General features: G+C 34.2%; 1 protein-coding gene across 6 annotated transcripts in view; it reads right to left on the bottom strand.

The window, feature by feature from the left end:
* LOC128181529 (growth hormone-regulated TBC protein 1-A-like) overlaps window positions 1–25,255 on the bottom strand; it is a 172,693-nt gene that overhangs the window by 54,267 nt on the left and 93,171 nt on the right. For all 6 annotated transcript variants that reach the window (XM_052849958.1, XM_052849960.1, XM_052849959.1 and 3 more), the window contains one exon: window positions 11,355–11,466. In XM_052849958.1, coding sequence (XP_052705918.1) covers window positions 11,355–11,466 — 112 coding nt within the window. The remainder of the gene's footprint in view (window positions 1–11,354; window positions 11,467–25,255) is intronic.

Genomic DNA, 25,255 nt, shown 5'->3' with positions numbered 1-25,255 from the left:
TATATTATTTTTTAATGCAGATCTGCTGTCACAATGTATATTTATGGTGTATATATTTGTGGTCTTAAGATCATGATAGGAAATTTGAGAACAATGAATTGTTCGACCTGCTACTGCAATTACTTTATACTGACCACTAGAGCAAGACAATTTGAGTTTGAAGAAAAAGACTTGTAATGTTAAAATTTAATTAAGGAATATATTTAGTTATTTTAGAATGAACAATTAATAATGATGAAAAAGTGTTGAAACAGTATTTGATTTTAAATATTATTTTTCGTCTCTAAAATGTTACTGAAAAACTAAAAAAAAGTAACCTTGGTGTTGACATATATTTTTTTTTATTGTTTTTTTTATTCAATGATTTAAGTACTCATAATTCATTGTCTTTGCAACCCATTCCTTAAAAATAAATTGTTGTTGCCTATGAATTTCAGCATTGTTTTAATTGTCAATATCAAATTACTAGTATTTACATTTCTACAAATTTTTAAAGATTAAATGATAGGAATTATATTTGTTTGTAAACAATTGCATATTAAATTACGCTAATTAAAGTACATGCCAAATATATTGGAAAGAATGTTATTATGTATGCTTACATCAAGATGAAAATTTCCCCAGTCATTATACTGTTTACCGCCGAAATTTCTTCTATCATTACTGAACATGTAGAGAGTCCCAAGAAAAGTACAAAGTTATATTTTCTTCGGCGAAGAGATTGTATATCTGCAGCAGACAGCGGTTTTAATGAGATAAAAACGCTTTTTACCAAGTTTATTAGGAATATTTCAATGTGAACGTGTTTTTTGACAACATTTGCAACATTGTGTGGGAGCATTTGCGGAACTTTTGTCAAGTAAGTTGTTTTTTGACATTGTTTACAAATCGTGTCCTACTTTCGATTCTTCCCTTGTGTATTATTTATATGTCATAGAGTGTAGAAGGGATACGATGCCCCTGTGATCCCATCAAGACAAATTACAGAAGAAAGTTCTGTGAGACTGTCTGAGAATTACGATGGCCGATATGGGCCGGACAAAAAGTAACCATGAGATGTGTTTGATTTGCCAGCAAATCCTGAAATGCCGGCAAAAAGTAACCATGAGTTGTGTTTGATTTGCCAGGAAATTCTTAGATGCCGGCAAATCTTAAATGTGGGCAAATCTTATATTTAATGTTTAATTAAAATACCAGAAGATTGAGGTCACAAAAGTCAAGTTATCTTAGTTGGTCGAAAGGGTTGAAAAGAAGCAAAGTATGAGGAGAAGTAAGGGGGGGAATTGCGCGCCGACAATGTTGAGGACCTTTCGAAACTTATTTATCACGGCAAATATAGAGATGACGGTTTTATTCTATTTAATGGAAGCCCGGATGAATTTAAAGAATTTTTTGACATAGGGAACTCTTGTCATAAATATCTGAGATTTACTTATGAATTATCTCACACCAGTCAATTTCTTAGACACGACCAAATACAAGAAAACAAGATTCTCAGATAGCCAGCGATTAGACATTCGCTCATATATCAAACCTACTAACAGCTTCCAATACCTGCACAGACAAAGTGCTCATAGCTCATCAGTTTTCAAGGGCCTAATTAAAGGTGAATGTACCACACATCTGAGAAGTACTAGTGATCAAGCTGTATTACAAAGTATTTTTAAAGACTTTAAAACTCATCTAAAAAAAGAGATTTAAAAAAATCAGAAATTGAACCTATTATGCAAGAAACTATTTCAGCAAATAAAATTAATCTTCTAAAAAAATAAAAGAATTAAGGAAACGACTTATGAAATACTGGGATAACATACTACATGACGACGTATGCAACAATTATTCACAACACCTTCTATGGTTGCATACAGTAAACACAAAAATATAGGTGATCTTATCATTAGATCCAAAATAAAACCATTAATAAATGAAGTTCAAAGAGATTTATTAATTTCTGTATAAGGTGAGCTCCTGACGAGGTGGGCCTTATTGCAAATTTGAAATGTCACATGTGCTATTAATACCGCCGAAACGCTCTTAATTAGTTATGATATATAAGCAATTGACCAAATGCTTCATTAAGAGTGTCGGGTTCCAATGAGTTTAAGACATGTCTGGATGTTATGATGCCGTCTTTTTTTAAAATTTGCTCTTGTGTTCTGTTTGATGTCATTAATAATGCACGTTTCAAGTAAAACTGCCATGTTTTTTGTCAAACCCTTTTGTCAATTAAGATAACGAGACTTTTTGACCTCTATATCCTCTGGTATTTTAATTAAACAATAAGTAAGATTTGCCCACGTTTGAGATTTGCCAGCATCTAAGAATTGCCGGCAAATCAAATATAACTCGTGGTTACTTTTTGCCGGCATTTCAAGAATTGCCGGCAAATCAAACACAACTCGTGGTTACTTTTTGTCCGGCCCATATCGGCCATCGTAGAGAATGAATATTTAAAATTGGTGGAAAGATTGAATGTGAAGCAAAGGGAATTTTTTAATCATGTCTTGCAATGGGTCAAATCTGAAAAAGAGCCTAGTATTTATTCTTTTTTTATCTGAAGGTGCTGGTGTTGGCAAATCTGTTTTGATAAGAGCACTTTATCAAGCTTTGCACCAATATCTATGTGTTAAAATTCCACTGAAGGTGAAAACCCAGATGATGTTAGAATACTTCTTTGTGCATACACATGAAAAGCAGCTTATAACATTAAAGGATGAACCATAGCATCTCCTATTCATTAAAAATTATAATCAAAGCCAACAAAGCTTGCATTGCGATAAATTGAACACTTTTTCGTACCAAGTACAGAAACCTGAAATTAATCATAATTGATGAAATATCAATGGAAGGCAATAGGTCATTGGGTCTAATGGACAGTCATTTGCAACTGTCATGGGCATGGCTTCAGCTCTGTGTGCAAACAGAGAATTGTGGGCAAAGCTCTGTATCTTGCTTATAATTCGAAGCTTGACACTCAAATATGGTAAGTGAATAGAAAATTGTAAACAATTTAAACAGAAGAAACATGCACTAAAACAAAGAAAGAGCACAATTTATTTTTCATCATAAAAATACCATATTTTTCAGAAATTAGGTCGATACTTTTTGTTTCCTGACACGTGGACCTCAGCCTATTCATAGCTTCGCCCTAATTATATATTTTTTGATTGTTTTTTTGAAAATTTGATATGAAATTTTGCAAAAATTTATGCAAATCTCCAATAAAATTATGAGTGTTTACTCTAATACTGCTTAATTTTCTGTGTAAAAATAGTATGGATTTTAATCAATATACTGTAGTAGATAATCATTTAAACAAATTAAATGTGAATAAATTTATTTCTTCTTACATTTCTTACTTCGATCGCTGACTGAATCATCTTTCGATCATTATTACATGCTGTCATTCATTTTGATGTGTGCTTACGATAAAGAGGAAATCGATTTGTCCTGGTGAAATTATAATAGAATACATGTACAAGTTTTTTTCTGTATATTCAAAATAAAACTTTCGATGAAATTTATAAGCCAGGTGTCTGTGAAATCAGTCTGGGTAGCGCCTACTTTGTTTATACACAGTTGAACTCTCAACACGAGCTACTCTGATTACCACACAGTAAAAAGTCACACAGAGACACGGAAGGTTGCATGTACTACCGTAGTCATGCCTCCAGGCTAGGTTACTATCCCCCAGTTGACACCAGTTTGTACACATGTATGCAGGGAAGTAATAAAAAAAACTTTTTTTGTAAGGGCTTTTCTACATTCCCTTTTCTTTTTTTAATTTAAAATGTCAGGAAAAATCCTATCTAATTTTTGTTTCCAAATTCTTAATCGCATTAGTAACGATTTCCTCAATAAGAACTTATGAGTAGTGCAATATCAAAAGAAAGATAACTATAGAACTGTATAAGATACTATGAGTTTCGTTAAAAATTATTTCAAATAATTCTATTAAAGTTATCATTAATTTCTCGGACCCAAGACTTGGCAGGCTAAGAGTATTGCTCTATGTACGTTCTTTAAGCAAAGCAGGATAACTCTTATTAAATAAATTTTCTAATTTTAAAAAGGTTGTGATTTTTTAGCCCTTAAAACCCCTATAAGGAGTCCAAAAGTGGCCTCTCGGACCATATTTTTTAAGTTCTACTCTCTACTCAAAACTAAAAACCGAAAAGATTTCAAAAATCGGATGAAAAATAAACAAGAGGCCAATTGGCCTTAACGGTCACCTGAGTAGCATATATCCCATACACAAACTTGTCATGGAGTCTCAAATATGCATCAAATTAATTAGGTTTCATACTGGAGTAGAGAAATTATAAATTTGTAATGACAACCACATTTCAAAAAGAACTGTGAAACCTATAATTTTGGTGAAAAACTAAAAGATCTGGTCTACAAAATCATGAATTCAGTTTTCCTTTCAGGTGTGTGGGAGTAAAGAAGATAATTTTTTAACGTTATATGCATTAACATCTATACATCCATTTTGGCCCTGCCCTAGAGTCAAAACCCATCCTTGAGGGGACATGAAAATTAAAATTTCAGTAGAGGACTTCCTGGTAAACATAATTATTAGTATGTTTTTTATACAGATTTGAGAGAATGGAGAAGAAAATTTTTAAACATTATATGCATTAACACTATATTGCCCCCCCCCCCCCCCTCCTTCATGTCCTGAACCCCTGACCCAGGGGCCATGAATTTCACAATTTAGGTAAAGGAGATTGTGGATATCATTACCATGTATTCAGTTTTTTGCCCACATGTGTGGGAGTAGAGAAGAAGATTTTTAAAGATTTAATACATTTTTACTTTATGGCCATATTGGCCCCACCCTAGAGCCTGTGCACCTAACAAAGGGGTCATGAATTTCACAATTTTGTTAGAGGGCCTCATGGACATCATAACCATGCATTAAGTTTTTAACAAATATATATGGGAGTAGAGAAGAAGATTTTCTAAGATTTAATATATTTTTACTATTTGGCCATATTGGCCCCACCCTAGAGCCTGAACCACTGATCCAGGGGTCATGAATTTCTCAATTTTGATAGAGGGCCTCATGGACATCATAATCATGCATTTAGTTTTTAATAAATATATATGGGAGTAGAGAAGAAGATTTTCTAAGATTTAATACATTTTTACTATATGGCCATATTGGCCCCACCCTAGAGCCTGAACCCCTGACCAAGGGGTCATGAATTACACAATTTAGGTTGAGGGCTTCATGGACATCATTATCATGTATTTAGTTTTTAACAAATATATATGATAGTAGAGAAGAAGATTCTCTAAGATTTAATACATTTTTACTATTTGGCCATATTGGCCCCACCCTAGAGCCAGAACCCCTGACCCAGGGGCCATAACTTTCACAATTTTGGTAGAGGGCTTCATGGACATCATAACCATGCAACCAGTTTTTTCCTCACATGCGTGGGAGTAGAGGAGAAGATTTTTGAAAATTTGGCTTTTTTTGCTTATTTGGCCCCGCCCGTGGCACCCCAGGGGTGGTAGAGCCATGAATTTCACAATTTAGATTCTTCTTACCATAGAGATGCTTCACACCAAAAATGGTAACGATTGGCCTGGTAGTTTTCAAGAAGAAGTTAAAAATGTAAAATTGTTAACGCACGACGACGGACGAAGACCAATTGCAATAAGTCACCTGAGTGACTCGATCAGGTGACCTAAAAAGTTACCGGCAAAGGGCTGTTTTGTATGTTGGCCCCTGCAGACCCCTTATTTTTTTTTAATTGTCTACCCAAAACCTTTCCCGGTCTGCGGATTGTGTGCATCATTATACAGATGAAATCTTGTAACATTAACTTGAAAACCTTTTGAGATAACGAATGATGCATGATTTTAGTTTAACATTGAAACTCCCATAGACGATTTTCATTGACCTATTTAACCGGAAGTAGTCAATATATTTTAATGAAAATCGGAATGTATGTTTGTTACTTCTATCCTAATAATGTTTAGGTGTCTTATAAATTTTTAAAGGTCATTTTAATTTTTTTGTTTTTTCATCCCCCCTTTTTTAAAGTTTTGGGCTTAATATCTCAAAAACAGTAAGTTATAGAAAGTTGTCTATGCTTACAATATTGTACAAATAGTTATGATAAATGTAATTCTTAAATTTGACTGTCCTACATTAAAATATAAACAAAGTATTGAGTTTCAATCAATTTTAGCGATTTTCCTTGTAAAAAACGGAAGAACCGGAACCAGAAATCGAATACCTTACATTTCATAGATTGATATATTTGCTGTAAGAGCAATGTCATATTTGTATCAATATTCCTTCCAGTTTTCAAAAAATCTTTTACAGAAATCAGTCGAGAAAAATAATACTAATAATATAAATTTTAAAAAAAGATGAAAACAATAGGTCTTTTCGACCGACAGTCGGAAAGCCCTCAAAAGACAATAACAATAGGTCTTTTTCACAGAAAGTCGAAAAGCCCTAATAAAAAAAGTAAAAAAACAATAGGTCTTTTCTACCGAAAGTCGAAAAGCCCAAATTAATCCAGTCGTACTGAATAAATTGGTTTGAAAATTTTGATACTATTTCAGACATTTTCTTATGATGTTTATAAGAAATGCATTTTATTTCCCTTTTGTTTAAAACTGTGAAATAAGAAAGGCTACTATATGATAATGTTATTGGTTTAAACCAATTATTCATTCAAACTAGTGGTAATTTTTCGAAGTCGACCTACTTATATTTTTTTATATTTTTTTGATAAAAAGGGGCTCCTTTGCCCAATAAACAGAATCAACTTATTTTTTGAAAATATGGTACTTACATATTTCTAGCAGCAAAAAAAATCTCCATTTAGACTGAAAATGCTGACCATCTTAACAAAACATGTTGCATTAATCGAACCAAATTACCAATAAAATGTACCAGTAGTATTTTATAAATTTATAACATGTTGTTAGTGTATCAGATTTTGCTTATTTTGCGCTTGTAAACAATCAGCTGTCTAATTTACCAAAGTCTATATTTGATTCAATACATAAAAAATTCCAAAATACAGGCGATAGTTCTCCTCAAGTTAAAAAGTGTAATTAACGAAAATGAAACGAGAATCAAAACAAGCTAAAACCACCGTCAAGTTAAAATGTCAACGCATTGAAATATGAAATCTCAATTTACTTCACAAAATTAGCACAAATATAATTTGCATGTTTCAAATATTCCCTTCGCACTTAAAGTGTTGCACAACAAGCAAATTCTTCTTTGCCAGTTTAACTCATTTGTCATGCGTCCAACATGGCTGCTTCAAACAAAGAACATTGTTTTCGAGATATGGAATACCAACCCCGAAGTTATACACTGATTGACCTCTATTATCTTTTTATTATTAGTTACATAAATTACTCAAATTTGAAACGGAATTAGCCCATAATTTTTGCAAATTATGTTTTCCTTTCCATAAGGATTATTTTTGCTAAATTCCACTGAATTTGACTCAGTAGTTCTTAAGAAAAAAATTTAAAAAATGCACCCCCTCCCTTTTTCTATGGTTTCAAGGTTTTCTCTCTTTCGAATAAAGATTGGTCTTTCATTTCTGCAATTTATAATCACCTTTCCATAAGAATGCTTTGTGCCAAATTTGGTTGAAATTAGCCAAGTGGTTTTAGAGTAGAAGTTTTAATTGTGAAAAGTTTACAGACGAACAGACAGACGATGGACAAACTGTGATCAGAAAAGCTCACTTGAGCTTTCAGTTCAGGTGAGCTAAAAATGAACATGCATAAATAAGCATAATAATGCAAAGTAATGCCATGTAATTCTGGCATTACACATTACTAGCTTTACTTTGAAAACATGCAATGCATTGCCATTACAATTAGCATAACCCCAAGCCTGCTCCATACCATTTGACCAAAGGCATCATGAGAGTGATGTATGAGCACGATTGGAGAAAAGGAAGAAAAGATATGCTCCAAACAAGAATTTTTCAAATAATTCTGCTATGACCTTATCATTTGACCTTGAAAATTGGTTCAAGGGCACTACACACCTTTTATTCATGAGCTCTGTTTATGTGAAGTATGAGCCAAATAAGGCTTAGTGGAAAACATATACAATAAAAGATTTTTGCATGGTAAAATATGACCTTGAACCTTGACCTACAGTACAGGCAACGCGGATCCCGTATTGGCCCGCGTTACCGTCACGGTATTTTTATCGTTCCCGCGATACACCATCGCGGTTTTTGATCGCGGTATGGATTGCGGCCGTGATGAAACCGCGACGGTGTGATTTACCTTTATTCCTGCTGCTGCTTGTTGTTGTTACTTTACCTGTACTGTACATTACAGGCAATGCAGGTCGCTTAAATCCACGTCAAATATGCGACTTCAGATTTAAGCATAACAGCTGCATTGTAAATAAATTGTGGTCTATATTATTATAAAATTAATAAATTATATTTATGAAATAGAATTTCATGAAATCGGAAACTACATTCGAATTACAACATAACATGATTATTATGCTGTTAAATTTTGTGTTGTGTAAATAAGAACACATATCTTTGTATTTGACGTGCTTATTTCAGTTATTATTTCTTTTAGTTGATAATCCTGTTTTTATAACAATCTTAAAATTAAATATTTTCATAAGATGAACTCGTATCAATGCAGAGCAATTTCATCTTCTCATTTTATAAGTTGACACGCATAGCGCCGTAAACTGTCAATACATGACTTGTGTATGTTTTAAATTGAGAAATGAACAAATGTCGGGAACAACTAAGAAATCTATTTTTCCATTCAATAATAAAATTATCATTCATATATAAAGTTGGTGCCGCGTTAAAGCACATGGAATCATAACGTGTATCAGTATGCGTTTCCTGTGTATACATATAAAGTTTAAGTCACGATCATTTTCTGTGTATACATGTAGTGATTAACAAACTCAGGGTAGAAAACGACATGCCCTTAGGGTTTTCACACCTATTCACGACAAAAGAAAAAGTCTATATCGCGTACGGCTTCGTCTTATCGCACAACACCTTACAAGAGAGAGAGAGAGAGAGAGAGAGAGAGAGAGAGAGAGAGAGAGAGAGAGAGGGGGGGGGGTTAGGCGTAATTTAACGTACACTTATGTGAAATATACTAATATCCAATACTAAATATTCATAAAATTAGTATTCATAAAAGAATATGGTACACTGTGATTGAATCCATCATGCAATTTCAGATTTGAGTCCACGTGCTGCACCTGTCAATCAAATCAACTCGCTAGCTCTACCACGTGTTTTCTCTATGATAAAGTTTCGTTCTATTAGTTTTATTTTAAATAAAGAAAATAAGAAGTATGTTTAACAGTTAATTTTTTTTACAATGTTCGTGATGCATGATATACTGTGTTTGGAAAGTTAAATTCGTTGTGTTTTTTTCTCTATCTCTCGTTTAATTTATAATGGAGGTTTTTAATTTGCGGGAAGGAACATCTTCAACACGTTTAGCGGTTAACGAACGCAGTAAAATAAATCAATTATTTGATATAACTATTAGTAAAATTGTTTGATATGCATGTAGAATTCTTCTTGGTCAATCGTTACACAGATTATCTACCTGCCTCATTCCTGTGTATTCTGTGCGTTCAAGCGTAGAGTGATTTCCTGTCAGTGCGACAGTTTCACACCTTTGTGTAAAACAATTGGGACTAAAGTCAAATAATGTTAACTTCGACAGTCTTAAAGCGGTTTGGGGGGGGGGGGGTAAGGTTACGATAACGGGAAACGGGTTTACATATTTGTAGTAGCTTTATATTCAATAAGATTACATGTACATGCCCACATAAAATGATATCAAAACATTTACTGAAATGTTTAAATGTTTTTTTATCGGCATGAAATGCAAAACTTTCAAAACATGTTCTTAATTTCTTTGAAATGTGTAAGAACGGTTTAACAACATTTCCTTCTCAAATTTTTTTTATCTAGTTATTCTGTTAAGAGAGAGAGAGAGAGAGAGAGAGAGAGGGGGGGGGCTCGGTCGCGAGCGAACGCTAACCTCCGTCACTGCGGGTAGCTGGTACACCATCACGACACCATGACATGGGATACCCACAATGTCTTTCGATTACATAATTTTATGCAACTCTGGGTATCTCTAAGGCTCCTTACTCTCTCAGTCAGACTGACTCTATAAGAACACACGGCATCGCACTTAAAGATTGTCGTCGCAAACGTAACGCACTTGAAAGTGGGAATCCTCGCGCAATGACAAACGACGAGCCATACACGTACCTAAAGTAACGCAACACAAATTCACTAAAACGTGAATTCACAAAACATGTTCTTTACACGTAAAAGACCTTGTAAGAAATGAATGGAACATGCTTAAAATAACAATACAAAACAAACAATACAAATGTAGGCAGACCAATTAATTGTTAAGAAAACACAATCACACTGCGTACACATTTATAATTGTATTGGCAATTAAAATCATTTCATGATAATTTTTAATTTAACGACCTTCTTAAAATATGATAATGGATTCGAAAATATTTTATTTGTAATCGCTGCACAAGTATTAAATTAAATACTTTTATAATTTATTTAATAGCTTTGAAATAAAAAAAATAGTAAAAAAGACTCCAAATATTTCGTTTATAATCTCTGTCAAAATCTGGTTAAATATCGTCATTTAATAGAAAGAAATTCAATTTATTTGTCATTCGGGGAGATAACTCCCGCTTGTATACGATACTTTTCCATCGATAATTTTACCGTGGCGGGGACAGGTAGATGATGAGTTTACCGTGATGGGAACGCGGTATACCTGTCTCACCTGGCCGATCACCTCGATGTGTTTATACCGTGACGGGGCGCGGGAAACACGGGATCCGCGTTGCCTGTACTGTACAAACTTCATTCAAGGTCACTGTACACCCTTTGACCATACACACTCTGTGAGTGAAGTATGAACTACACTGTACCAAGGAGAGAGAAGAAATGCCCCAGACAAGGATTTTATTCATAATTTTGCTAGTACCTTAACCTTCAACCTAAAAACATGGTTTAAGGTGACTGCACATCCTTTACCCAATGGCTCTCTGTGGGTGAAGTATGAGCCAGATTGGGCCAAGGGGAGAGAAGATATGCTCCGGACAAGCATTCTTGGACGGACAGACGGATGGAAGGAAGGAAAGACGGACAGACATACAGACTGATCACTAAAGGGCACCTGCAGGGCGGGGCTCTAATAAGGGTTGTTCTTATGTATAACATGCACCCCCACTTTTGATCCATTTTTGGCGGAAAAAATAGTGTGTCATACTCAAGACATTACATTAGTAAAATTAGACATACCTAATGCTATTGTCTCTACTACTCTCTCATCTTTTTGGCTATCAAGGAGTAACCTGTATGTTCTGGGGTTTGCTTTCCTCTTTTCCTCGGCACCGCTTAACAGCATCCACATCTTAAATGTTACAAAATGTCAATTATTCTACAGTTGAACTTGAGTAAATTCAACAATTCAGTAATTCTATAAGTATCTAGATGTGTGATACCACCACACCTTACATATACTATGGCATGTATACAAAAATTCTTTAAAAAAAATTGTTATCTTTTTTTGTCAGTGAAAAAACAATCTGCCTGACTGCCCAAGACGAATAACTTTTGGCGCGATGAACAAAGAAAGTGAGCGCACAAGATGGTAAGTTTGCAGGAATCCTCGACACGAATCAATTGGGATTTAAATGTCTATAACCTCAAAAGGCTATGTACAGTATTCAACAAAAATATATTATGTTGAGAGTCGAAGTACATGGCTATTCCGGTTATTAAAAAACTCACAAAGCTTTCAAAAAATGGCAATGAGAGGTAAACCGATAACTAGTTGGAAATGTTAATGCAAACATATTTTAATGAAGTTATATTGTGTATATCCTAAAAAACTAGTAATAAGAAAAGATTTTTTTTATAGTGTTCATACAGCAGATCTAGAAATCAATAATAACAAATTAAAATATACCGGTATATTATAATTCAACATCATGTTATAATAACAAACATTTAAAACAAAAAAGTTTAAGGAAAAAAAAAAAGACAACCAGTTGGATTTGAACCCAAAACACTGAAAGTATGTATTCACTAATCCAGGACGAAACCACTGAGCCATGCGAGACTTGTCAATATATGCTCTATAAAGTACTGTTTGAAACAACACTGTCATATCAATGGACTTTGTTTTTTATCCCTCAAAAAATAATTTGAAAAAGTACATAATTAGTCATCTCTGGGTCATCTCTCCATCTTTTTTTAAAAAGCGACATTTTAAATGTTGAAATATGTTATCTTTACATGTTTCAAATTTGTGGAGAGAAGACCCAGAGACAACAAAATCATTTAAAAACAGTTGTAAATAAGTAGGATTTTGCATGAATTGCACCCTGTTGCTATATTTAGACCCATATTATAATAAAACCTTTTGCATTTCAAATATTTTTCCACTCATTCCACATCCAACAGAAACCAAATAACGGTTATAATTCGAAAAATATTCAAAATTAATTGATGAAATTTTCACTCTCCTTGTGCGCCCAGATTCCTGCCGAATCTACATCTTAAGCGCCCACATTCTTTGTTTGTACAATCACCCAACTGATTGTGGTAATTTTTTTTAGCAAAGTTTATATAATATCAGGATCAGGGTTTTAACATAACACTAAATGCACCAATGCTTGGTAGGGCTCGAAAGTTGAGATATCAAGTGTTGTGAATTTTTGTGCTTTTCTTTGTTTATCTCTTTTCTGGAAAATATTTTGTTAAAACATGTAATGAAAAAAGTTAAAATATACGAGACCTTTCAGCTGATATCAAGAAAAAGGGGCTGGCCCCTCAAATTAGGGCCCTCACAAGAGGACTCTAAAGTCTTTTATCTATAGCTCTTCATCGAGCTGAAGGGATATTTTTTAATAGATTATATTGGCAAATATGTTTATCTTACAGTTATATATAATGATTTTCTCATGTGTTACGTAATTAGAGGTTTTAAGGGGTCAAAAGTCCAAAACTTTGATCACTTATATCTCAAAAAGGAAGAATATTTTGAAATGCAGTATGGAAGAAAAGATGCTCAAAATAATGAAACTAATAATATGCAACCTTCAAAATTTTGTTCAGCGGCCCCAATAAGGAGATAAGGGACTGGCCCCTAAAACAAAATTCTTTCTCAGATATCTCAAGAACGGTAACAAATTTCTAAACACTTGTTGAACAAAATGTCTTTAAAAGTAAATGACATTTCATTTTACATTAAGAAAAAGTGACTGGCCCCTCAAATAAGAGACCAAAAGGGGTATATATGTTTTCAACCAAAGCTCTTACACCTGAAACAAAATAGTATCTGGCTCTTAAAATGTAGACCCTTTTCTTCTATTTTAAATCATGTTTAGCAGCTAAATAGCAAAATCAAGGTTGTACAGTAACCACAACGTTATAATTTACAATCCTATCCTATTGTATCGTGTATCAATCCTATCGCATCGTGCATGCATATCAATTATCGTGCGTTAATCATATCCTATCGTGCGTTAATCCTATCAGGTTTATCGTTTAATTTTAACAGTTTTTCCGTATATCCTATCATCTTAATTGTTTCGTGTCTTTTCATAAGCAAGTAAATTTATTTCAAAGTTGCAGTCGTTCAGTGCGCCGTATATGAAAATTTATCAAACAAAAATTGTAAAATCCTATGAGTATCCAGCATTCTATCATGATATAATTTCTGAATGTTTTAGATCAAAATTAGCCATCATTACATGTAAATCATATCAGTAAGAATTGGAAATAAAAATTAAATCGGTTTTGATATACACTTAATACTGAAACTCAATTCTGGCGACACTTCTTTTTCAGAGAATTCAGAAACAAAAAATGGAAGAACCCCATGTTAGTAGATAATAAAGTTTGACGTATTTAATTTGTAAAAAAATAATCCTATATATTTACATTTTCAACTGTCTTTGTGATAACATTACAAATCAATCTTGAAGCCCAATAATTTCATTAAAGATGAGCGACACAAAATGGGCATGTCTTCATTATATATAGCATAACTGAACAACGTTATTGGCTGCACTGCGTAGTAATTCATAGCGTGTGCTACATGAAAAAATCAAAATGTTGCTATAAAGAGTAGAAATTAGAAATATTAATACAAATATAAGTAATAAGGAATCTCATGAAGTGATTGTTTTGGTCGGAGTGTGGTTAAAATCTATCATAAAACCTTCTGGGCTTTATTTGATTTGACCATGCCCGACTAAAATTATCACCCTATAATAGTCAACGAATGATTCCTTACTTCTTCATTAATGTAAGTTGTTTTAAATGATAATTTGCTGAGAATTACAGTAAAACTCGGTTATAGCGAAGTCCAAGGGACCAGTGCATTTACTTCGTTATATCCGTAATTCATTATATCCGTATAACAAATTTGTAATAATTACTATTATAGTGAATTCACTTTATACATGTTTTCTTTTACAAGACTATAATTTTTACTAACTGAGGCTTAAAATAAAAATACATAACTTTGATTGCTTTAACAATCTGATTGTGAATTGAAAAATTTATATAAATTAAATTCAATCAAACTATTATGTTAAATGGTAGAGCAAACTTTTTAAACTGTAAAGATATTCGTTATAAAAGTGTTAAATTTCGTTATTATTCACCTCTACGGGAATCAAAATCAGTTTGCTATAACCATAAATTTGCTATTTCCGAATTCCTTAAAACGGTAAAATTTTGCAAAGATTTGTTAAGAATTTTACAGGGGACTCAAAAAAACTTTGCTATATCTGAGAATTCGCTATATCCATGTTCGTACTAAACAAGTTTTACTGTAAATGGTTCATGCCTTATTATAATGATTATAAAAGAATTCATCATTTAACAGTAATATTTGTCAAAATCTGAATACTTTTTTGATATAAACATTTGAAGAACTCTGGATATCTGTATCGCTTAAAATTAAAGTGAGATTTTAGTAATCTGGTGATTACATGTATATGCATGTAGCATGTTATCTGAATCATACAGATTTTTTTCTTCAAGGGGCATGGTCACGATTTTGGTCACATTCTATTTTTAGGTTTTATTATTTACAGTGCTTTAGAAATGCATTTCTAATGATCAATTAAAATTTGAGAGTCATTCGTTGAGTTATAAGCAAGATACTTGGCTCACAATTCTGTGTCATGTAAACAAGGCTTGTGCCCTGTTTTTGTTTACATAGGGAGGTACCAGTAAAAATCTTTTTTCAGCTTATTTGTCTATCTTTTTAATCATTTTAAGCATAAATAAACAGTTCCTTGACGTTTAGCACATTCATTTTAGTTTTAAACCTGAAATTTTTACTTCAACGTTCAAAATGTAAACAAACGCTTTGTTTACATAGCGAAGAATTTAAAGCTCTGTAACTCGATTATAACCCAAAAAATGACACTCAAATTTTGGTTGCCTATTAAAATGCCTTTCTGAAGCATTGTAAATAATAAAATTGGAAAAATAATTGTTGACCAAAATCGTGACCATGCCCCTTTGAATATTTTTTTTTATGTATTAAGTTTTATTCAAGTTTCTTTATACAGAAGAAAGTGAAATGAACATGTATTTCATATTCTTTTTTCTTTAATAATTATCTATTTAAGCTCAGCAATACTTAAATATTAGAAATTAATATAGAATGTTTCTGGTCTAAACTTCTGACCATTAGCACCATAAAAAGAAAGAGGTATGAAAATAGTTCTTTACACTGTACAGTTTTCATTCAGGTAAATTTTATCCCACATTTTATTAAGGTCTTCCGTTGAAAACTTATTCTGTTGATAATTCTTTTTATTCTTTTTTTTCTTCTAGACGTTTTTTAAAACTCAAATATCTTGCTTGTTTGTTGTCCTATAAAGTTCAAATTTTCAGGGCTTATTGGTAATTACTATTTCTCAATATCTAAGGAAAATCGTTGAAATCAACACTTCCGGTACTGAGTTATTCCCCTTTTTCAAGAAAATATAGGCATTCCTGTGCACGCAAAGGCTCTAAAACCGCCCATAACATGTGTTACAAAGTCACAAATCTTGAAAATAGATACTTTGAACGTTGTCCTCCGAGTTTTATTTTTACAGTTTTCCCCCTTTTAAGTTTCAAAAAATTAATTTGAATTTTGTGCTTCAAAAATGCTGATTTTTGGTTGACAATGTGTTATGTCTCGTAGCTCTTTAGTTTAAAATTTTCTCTGAACAAGTACATAACAAAATATGTGCAAAATATCGAGGGCTTTCACTTGACACCATTGTAAAATGGCTGGCCCTTTAAATTAGGGGTCTAGAACCCTTAAAAGTCATCGCTTAATAACTCAAAAATGGTTAATATTTTGTTATAGCTGTCGATAAAAAAGTTTATTATGGTGTTATCAATGTCATTACAAAATTAGTTTGTACCGGTAATGCATAATAATAAAGCTTGTATTGTTAACATGTACCTGTTTTCATTTGGCAAGTAAGTGAATAGTCTTCGTGCGTATAACGGACATAAATTAACAGCTAGAAGTGTACCAGCATATACGGGATACTTTAATTCATTAGAAAAAGTGTCTTAAAAGTATATGTGTACATGTTTTTCTTACAGCCTTTTTTTTTGGAGTCACCTCTGTTTAGTTCTTATAGTGGACAACCGTTAAGAAAAACAAAAATGAGTAAATATAAACGTTCCTTTTCTTATCTAGTGAGATACATAAAATGAATTTAAAAAAAAAATATTCCATGAAATAGATTTGGGTCATTTTGCTGCAAGCATTTCAAATCGACCTCAATTCTTAGTTGTGTGCGTCATTACGTAACTCATCCCTCACCCGTGGCCGAGAAAATCGGTCGCCATGGTCGCTGCTGGACTACCTAGCGGTCAGCGGGTATCTAATACACAAGAGTCGCGTCTGTCATATGTGATTTTATTTAGCCGTAAACACAAGAATCGTTTTAATATTGACTAAACATTAAAGCTTACACTTCTTAATTTGAATTTAACGATAGAGTGTCAATTAAGAAATCGCTCTGTTAATTCATAAAAGCAATGTGATTCTCAAACTGAAGCAGTATCAGACAGATAGATCAACTGTGGGATTTAAGGGAAAAAAACTTATATTTATTAGAGTTTAGTCATCATACTGCAAACATTTTAAACCTTCCTGGGTGTTGAGCTTTCTATGTGTGTTTTACCTTTACGTAAGTTATATGATCCCTAATCCGCAGCTGAGGAGATCGGTCGCGGCTGCATTTCCTAGAGGTCAGCGGTTATCTAATAACATGATAAATTTGTTTGAGTTTATACACAAAGTCTGTTTTTTATATTTTATGTTCTAAAAATGTGTTCATCTTTAATTTATTTAATTAAACATATAGAATATAAATTTAAGAGTCGTTCTAAAAATTGATAAAAGCGATATTATTCCAAATCAGAAACATTGTCAGACGTAAAACAATGGTGAATTTTATAAGTCTAAAATGTTCTAAAAATTATACTAATAATGTTTTAGATAAACAACGAAAAACCACAAAGATTAAACCTTAAAATGATGATCACCCTTCGCACATAGCCAAGGAGATCCTGCGCTAGTTGACAAGTGATCTGCGGTAGCTTATTGTTCTTCTACATGTGCGCTATCACACGTGCATGTTTATTGATATTTGTTTATTCGAGATTTTGACCTGTACTTGTAAGATTGACTTGTATTTCAACTTAAAATTTTTTTATTTACCCACGAATATTTCCGCTAAATACTGCTGAGAGGTTTTACAGATATCGTAGAAAGTAGTTGACGTTTTCATAGGGTTGCACAAAAATGAGAGAGAGAGAGAGAGAGAGAGAGAGAGAGAGAGAGAGAGAGAGAGAGAGATCAAAATTGTAAGCAGAATTTAGAAAATAAAACACTCTCCAAGCGTTCAAGGCAGGATAAAAAATCAAATATCGAATGAACACATGCGATAGTGGCTGACACAATAAAATTATTGTCCGGATTGAGGGATTATTTTAAGAATGTTCACGTGAGTTTTTAAACAAGTTTTGTTTAGATTTTATCGGTTACATGGTCACAGTGCAAGGGCTTTATTCTTTTCAAAATGTGGCGATAATCAATTTTTGGCCACATGAGAGGAACTCAGATGTGCATACAAATCATACATTTACATGAATATTTATATGTGATATGATAGAAATAATTGAAAAATATAGGTTGTTTTTGTGTCGCACAAAACGGTCGAAAAGGATTTTTATACCCCACGAAAATTAATTGGGGGATGGGGGGGGGGGGTAAATAAAAATCACCTTGTCCATCCCTCTGTCTGTGCAAAATTCGTGTCCGGTCTATATCTTTCTGATGGAGAAACATTGGAAGTTCTTACTTCATAAAAATATTACTTATTACCTGACAAAGTGTCATGACCTTAACCCAAGGTCATTAGGACAAAGGGCAAGGTCACTGGCAGAAAAAGTGCAAATTTGTTTCCAGTCCACTTTGGAATTTTTTACTTCACACAAAGATTGCTTATGACCTGAGAGTGTATAATGATTTGTCCCTAAGTCATATAAGGAGAAACATTGGAAGTTTCTATTTCATATAAATAAAAGATTCCTTATGACCGATGATGTGTCATGAACTTGATCCAGGGTCAGTTGCGCATGTTCAAAGTCATATTAAACAAGAGGCCCATGGGCCACATCGCTCACCTGAGGAACAATAGGTATGATAAAGTCAGCTTAATGGAGTCATAATACAAACAATCTGGACAATGTACAATAATACATGTAGATCCTGTATAAATAAAATCCATTTTTCCCCCTTGGAACTCGGATAGCCCTGATTGCTGCCATTATTTACAAGAGCAGACTTTAATCACCGCTCCTGCACATATATAGGGACTCAACGTTACGCAGGCAGGAATGACCGCACACCTACGCAACTCAACAGGTACCAACGTTAACGCAAGCAGGGATAATGCAAGCAGGGATGACCTCACACTTGCGCCAACAGCTCAACCTAACGCAAGCAGGGAGTACCGCACACCGCAACCACCACCAATACAAGCAGGTATGACTGCACTCTTGTATTAATGCGATACAGGGCAGGAATGACCGCGCACTCTGTATCGTAGGTTAGAAAACACGAAGATTAAATAGAGCAGGGATGTCCACACACTCAATCTATCCATACCTGTTCAAGGTTAACCCCAGACAGTCGCTCCTCGTAATGTAATAGACACTGTCCCTATATATGTGCCAGCCTAAAATAATTCATAGTATCTAAAAATTGGAAATCAAAATTAAACAAACTAATCCAGCCTGACCCAAAACTACTTATGCAGAACAACTTATATACATTGAATATTTATTATTGTATAAAAATAATCATCACAATAATTGGTTAACAGTGGATGCATTAATTAAAATAATCAAGAATCAATAAATCAAGGGCAATAACTCAATACAGTAATACAAAAAGATTCTAATGAAAAAATAGCTGCCTGCTTCAATTGTATAGTCATATCACATGTTGAGTATTGCAGTTCTCAAAAAGATCCTTTACAATTGTTTATATATATGGGATATTTAGCTACATCAAACTCTGAACCTTCTTGTGAGGCCAAAGAATTGTCCTGGAGCCAAAGTCTTAACAATTATAAAGAATCATCTTGCTGATTAGTTTCTGAGAAGAAGATTTTTAAAGATTTACTCCATATTTTCCTATGTAAAACTTTAACACCCCCCCCCCCCCCAATGTGGCCTCACCCTACCCCCAGGGATCATGATTTTCACAACTTTGAATCTACACTGCCTGAGGATGCTTCCACAAAAGTTTCAGTTTTCCTGGCTGATTAGTTTCTGAGAAGAAGATTTTTAAAGATTTACTCTATATATTTCTATGTAAAATTGTAACACCTCCCCCCCCCCAATGTGGCCTCACCCTACCCCCAGGGATCATGATTTTCACAACTTTGAATCTACACTACCTGAGGATGCTTCCACACAAGTTTCAGCTTTCCTGGCTGATTAGTTTCTGAGAAGAAGATTTTTAAAAATGTACTCTATATTTTCCTATGTAAAACTTCGACCCCCCATTGTGGCCCCACCCTACCCCCAGGGGTCATGATTTTCACAACTTTGAATCTACACTACCTGAGGATGCTTCCACACAAGTTTCAGCTTTCCTGGCTGATTAGTTTCTGAGAAGAAGATTTTTAAAGATGTACTCTATATTTTCCTATGTAAAACTGACCCCCCATTGTGGCCCCACCCTACCCCTAGGGGTCATGAATTTCACAACTTTGAATCTACACTACCTGAGGATGCTTCCACACAAGTTTCAGCTTTCCTGGCTTTTTGGTTCTTGAGAAGAAGATTTTTGAAAATTTCTCAAAATTTTTCGTTAATTTCTAATTATCTCCCCTTGAAAACGGGTGTGACCCTTAATTTTCACAACTGTGAATCCCCTTTGCCTAAGGATGATTTGCGCCAAGTTTGGTTGAAATTGGCCCAGTAGTTCTTGAGAAGATGTTGAAAATGTGAAAAGTTTACGGACAGATGGACGCACGGACCGACGGACGACAGACAAAATGTGATCAGAATAGCTCACTTGAGCTTTCAGCTCAGGTGAGCTAAAAATGCTTAATTCCTGTCTGTGTCATATCTTGTATTAATGGAAATGAGTAAAAGCTAAAGTTTGACATTAAAAATTGCTTGTGACCCATAAATATACCCTGTCTTGTCTGTTTCACTATAAGAAAAAGAAGCATCCATTATTCTTTAATAGTGAAATACGTGAGTTATGATTTTTTTTCTTAGCAGGGGTATCATTTGTAAACCTGCTAACAGTACCTTTTAGATGGTCCAGTGGGAGCACTGCCCCTGCCCCCTTTCTCGCAACCAAAATTTCCCTGAAGTTAGCGTTTAGAAAATTGATTTTTGGGGCACCCCCACCGCCACACACATGCTTTTGTTATAATTAAATTAATTATATACATGTACATATAATTATGATGTTCTTTTTAAAGTTATCCTAAACGTGAAGTAAATTAAACGAAGAACTTGCCTAGTATAAAAATAATACTTTGAAATTGAGTCTCATTTTCGATTTTTTGAACTTACTATTAATAAATTGATAATCAAGTCTCATTAAAACCATTTCCCTTCTCCTTACACTCGTCAGGGTCTGATAGACCTGTATCAATAACAGATTATTTCCACTTGACCTCTATATTCGCATACAATCTAAATATACTTCCATTTACCGAAGATATGCCTTTATCTGTCTAATGAGTGGTGAAACTTTTCAATACTCAGTCTAGAGGTTACATAGAAAACAAGCATGAATTAATTTGTTTGTCTCCATTTGAAGAGTTCCAATCACTTTTCTAAAGCTCTAATTGGTAAGAAAAAATGGTCGTGTAAAGATGACCTTTTATCAATACAGGGTCTGTCAGGCTCTGACAAGTGTGAGAAGGAGGTGGTTTTAATCAGACTGATGGACAATCCTTTCGCGACACGAAGTTTCGACGGAAGACCTACTCAGCTCGACTCTAGTTATGGAATCTTTTTATAATATCTCTGTAAATATATTAATTTTCAAAAATGATGGCAAGTTATTGACGTTGTGTAAAGTTCTATGGTTCAAAGTAAGGTTTCCAAGAATATAAAATATTGGAGCACACAAAGTAATATATTTACATCTACCAATTAATTTTTCCTTTGTTTGTTAAAAAGTCCAATTGTGATTCATAGGTCTGTAGAATCAAAAATCTACATGCCCCATTTATTGACTGGTTGAAACCTTAATAGATCCAAGAAAATTCACAGACTGCCTGATAAAATCATAATGATATCAGACTCAAATTCTAATCAAAGATAAAATCATAATGATATCAGACTCAAATTCTAATCAAAGGCGAATTGGCTGTTTATTATATCTAACGTATTGATGTACATTAACAATAACTAAGTAATAATTTTGATTACTTTATACGATCAATTTGTTAAAAGAAAGATGTAAATATAAATAATAAAATGTGGCCCTTGATGATTTATGCAGGTTATGGAGGAAGCGATCATTGCAGAAAAAATAACATAACCGATTTAAGAATGCAGGTTATGTACATGTATTTTTTTTATTTGCAATGTCTCCACCTTCATGTCCCGCATGAATCACCAAAGAAAACATTAAAACGAAGCATGACCCGGGGCTGATCCCAGCGGGCATATATTAGAACAAAGCATGACCCGGGGCTGATCTCCAGCGGTCCTCGAGACAAGAACAGATTGCGCTCGGGGCTGATCCCAGCGAGCATAAAGGAATAAACCAACTGCAAGGTGTATTCAAAGCTACAATACTAACTAGACAACTAGACTACCGGTGTATTCAAAGCTAAAATACTAACTAGACAACTAGACTACATTAACCAACATATCATTATGCATAATAAACAGTATAATTATTATCTCTAAGTGCCTTAAAGACTTCGAACAAAAATTTAAAACATAGACTTGGGGCGAAATTCCCAAGGAATGAATGCCAAATGAAGGAAGTAATGAGTGAAGCCCCCAAGGATATGTTTGATAAAGGATTGGTTGAATTTGAAAATGAAAATTAATACCTATTTCCATACTATATATGACCAATAGTTTAGTTTACAAAACACACATACGGTACTCATATATGAAGTCAAAAGTTACACAGCTTTCTTTGCATGTCTTTGAGAACTTCGGGATCAGTTCTAATATATCTAACGTAACAGTCAGAAGACCATCTACCCAGATCTTTAATCATATGGTCTTCAACGCCTGCTGCGGCTGCAGCTGTGGCTGCCCCAATCCTGAAGGAGTCGCCTGCATATCTAGAATTGTTCAAGCCAATTCGCATGAGTAAGGATCTCAGATGGTGAATAAATTTATCTCTATGCATAGGTCCATGATTGAATTCATCCATAATGAACAAAGGTGAATGTGGAGAGCACGACAAAGATCTTCTGGTCTGCATATATAGACACATGTTATGTACAGGTTTGAAAACATCATTCTCAAATATTGTAATATCCACACCTTGTGAGGATGGATCGGTCTTGGACGTTCTCAACCATAGGACAAAACATTTACATCCAAAGCTAACATAAAAATTTTTTAGAAAAAGTACAGAGTTTGCTTTTTTACAAGTAATTTCACCACATCTAAGAAACCCGAAAAAGGCACAGGAAAACATACATTTCAACATCAGATCTAGAAATGGAGAAAAAGCTCCATTGTCAAGTACATGCCACAGTTGTTACTTGCAGTAAAGGGTAATCTGTTGTTAGAGATATTGTTTTGAGACTTTTTCACCCCTCGCAATACATATGGTAGCTGGTTAAAGTTATTTAGAGAATCTCTATGACCTGCTCTAATATAGTAAAACTTAATACCTGCTAAATACAATTTGATAGTGTCATACTTGAGTTTTAGAACAGATTTACAATGAGTGACAAAATACATAAGCAAAGTTTCATTTATTATTGGAAGACAGTTGGATTGAAATACAATTCCACTCATAGAAATGAAGGTCAGAAAACATTGTAATGCTGTAGGCCCTCTTAGTTCAACTGCTTAAGGATGCGTCCCATAATTGGTTTAACTGCTCCTTCAGTCATTCATTAGCTGCGAATGTTCCAGGCATGGTGTTGGCGTCAGGTCGGCTTTTGGTGCCAGGGTTCAAAACTTCTGCATCTGATAACGAGAGAGAGAGTCAGCAATAGTGTTCTTGACGCCATCAATATGAACAGCATGAATGATATAATGGTTACAGGCTGCATGAAAGGTTAAAGTTCTCATTAGTTTCATAATGCTTTTAACTTTTGAGCGTCCTTTCCTAATAATGTCAACAGTTGCTTGGTTGTCACAATGGAAAAGAATGCGTTTCCTTGGCCAAGTATCACCCCACAGAAGGCAGGCCATAACGATAGGATATAGCTCAAAAAGAGCCATCGATGTGTATTCCTTGGTAATGTTGTCGGGAAAATCTCCTTGAAACCACTTATTTTGGTAAAAACCTCTGGAGGATGTAAGGGTTAGGTCTGTAAACAACTGCATATCCGCAGCCTCTGTCAGGTTATCGTCGATGAAAAAGGACACTCCATTCCAGCTTTTTAAGAAATCTGACCACATAGCAAGGTCGTCCCAACACATACTGTCTAAGTGAACATGGAAATGAAGCGGCTCCACTGTGGTTGATAAAGCTATCAGGTGAGAAATGAAAGATCAACCTGGCAGAACGACCCTGCAGGCAAAATTGAGATGTCCCAGCAGACTGAGCAATTCCCTCATTGTACAGGATTTGCGTGTTTTGAAGGAATTTACGATAGATAAGATGCGATCAATCTTCTCTGGCGGTAAACAGGGATTCCATGTTCAAGGAGTCTAATATTATCCCAAGGTATTCCAGTTCTGTACAAGGTCCTTCAGTTTTCTTCTCTGATAGAGGAATCCCGAGGGTTCTAAATATCCCCAGGAATCCCTCCATCACTTTATGAGCATCATCAAATGGTGGAACCACAACTAGGAAGTCATCCAACAGGTGCAGCACATTTGGTATCTTGTATTTTTTCTCTGCAATCCAACACACAGTGGAAGACAGGGCGTCAAAGATCTTTGGACTTGATCTGCTTCCAAAGACAAGGCGCTTGAAGAAATAGTATTTATCGTCCCACTTAATTCCATGATATGGCCATAACTTATATAATATAGGCATGATCTTGAAGGCATCAGTAATGTTTGATTTAATTAGTGATGCTCCTTTCCCACATAATTTAATTAGTCTAATAGCATCGTCCATTGTAACATAACACAGGGAGAATTCTGACTTATCAATAAGAGTATTCATGCTAAGATTTTCTTCGTCATTGTGTGGTGCTGACATATCAACAATGAGGCACTTTTTCTTAGAGTACTTGCTTTCGGCTATCCCAATAGGGTTAATGCGATAGTGTCGGAAGGGAATTTCTGAAAATGGACCATACAAGTAACCCAGGTTTAGTTCTTTGTTTATGATCTCTGTAACGCTGTCCGAGTTTAATGAAGCTGACTTTAGATTTTTGCATTCCAGAGAATTCTTTGGAAGATCCTGAGAGCCAGTATGAAAGCAAAAACATAAACCATTCATAAGATATTCTGTAAATTGGGTGTTG

This window comes from Crassostrea angulata, chromosome 4, assembly GCF_025612915.1.
Source record: "Crassostrea angulata isolate pt1a10 chromosome 4, ASM2561291v2, whole genome shotgun sequence".
Taxonomy (NCBI): Eukaryota; Metazoa; Mollusca; class Bivalvia; order Ostreida; family Ostreidae; genus Magallana; species Magallana angulata.
This window is presented reverse-complemented; position numbering and strand designations above follow the sequence as displayed.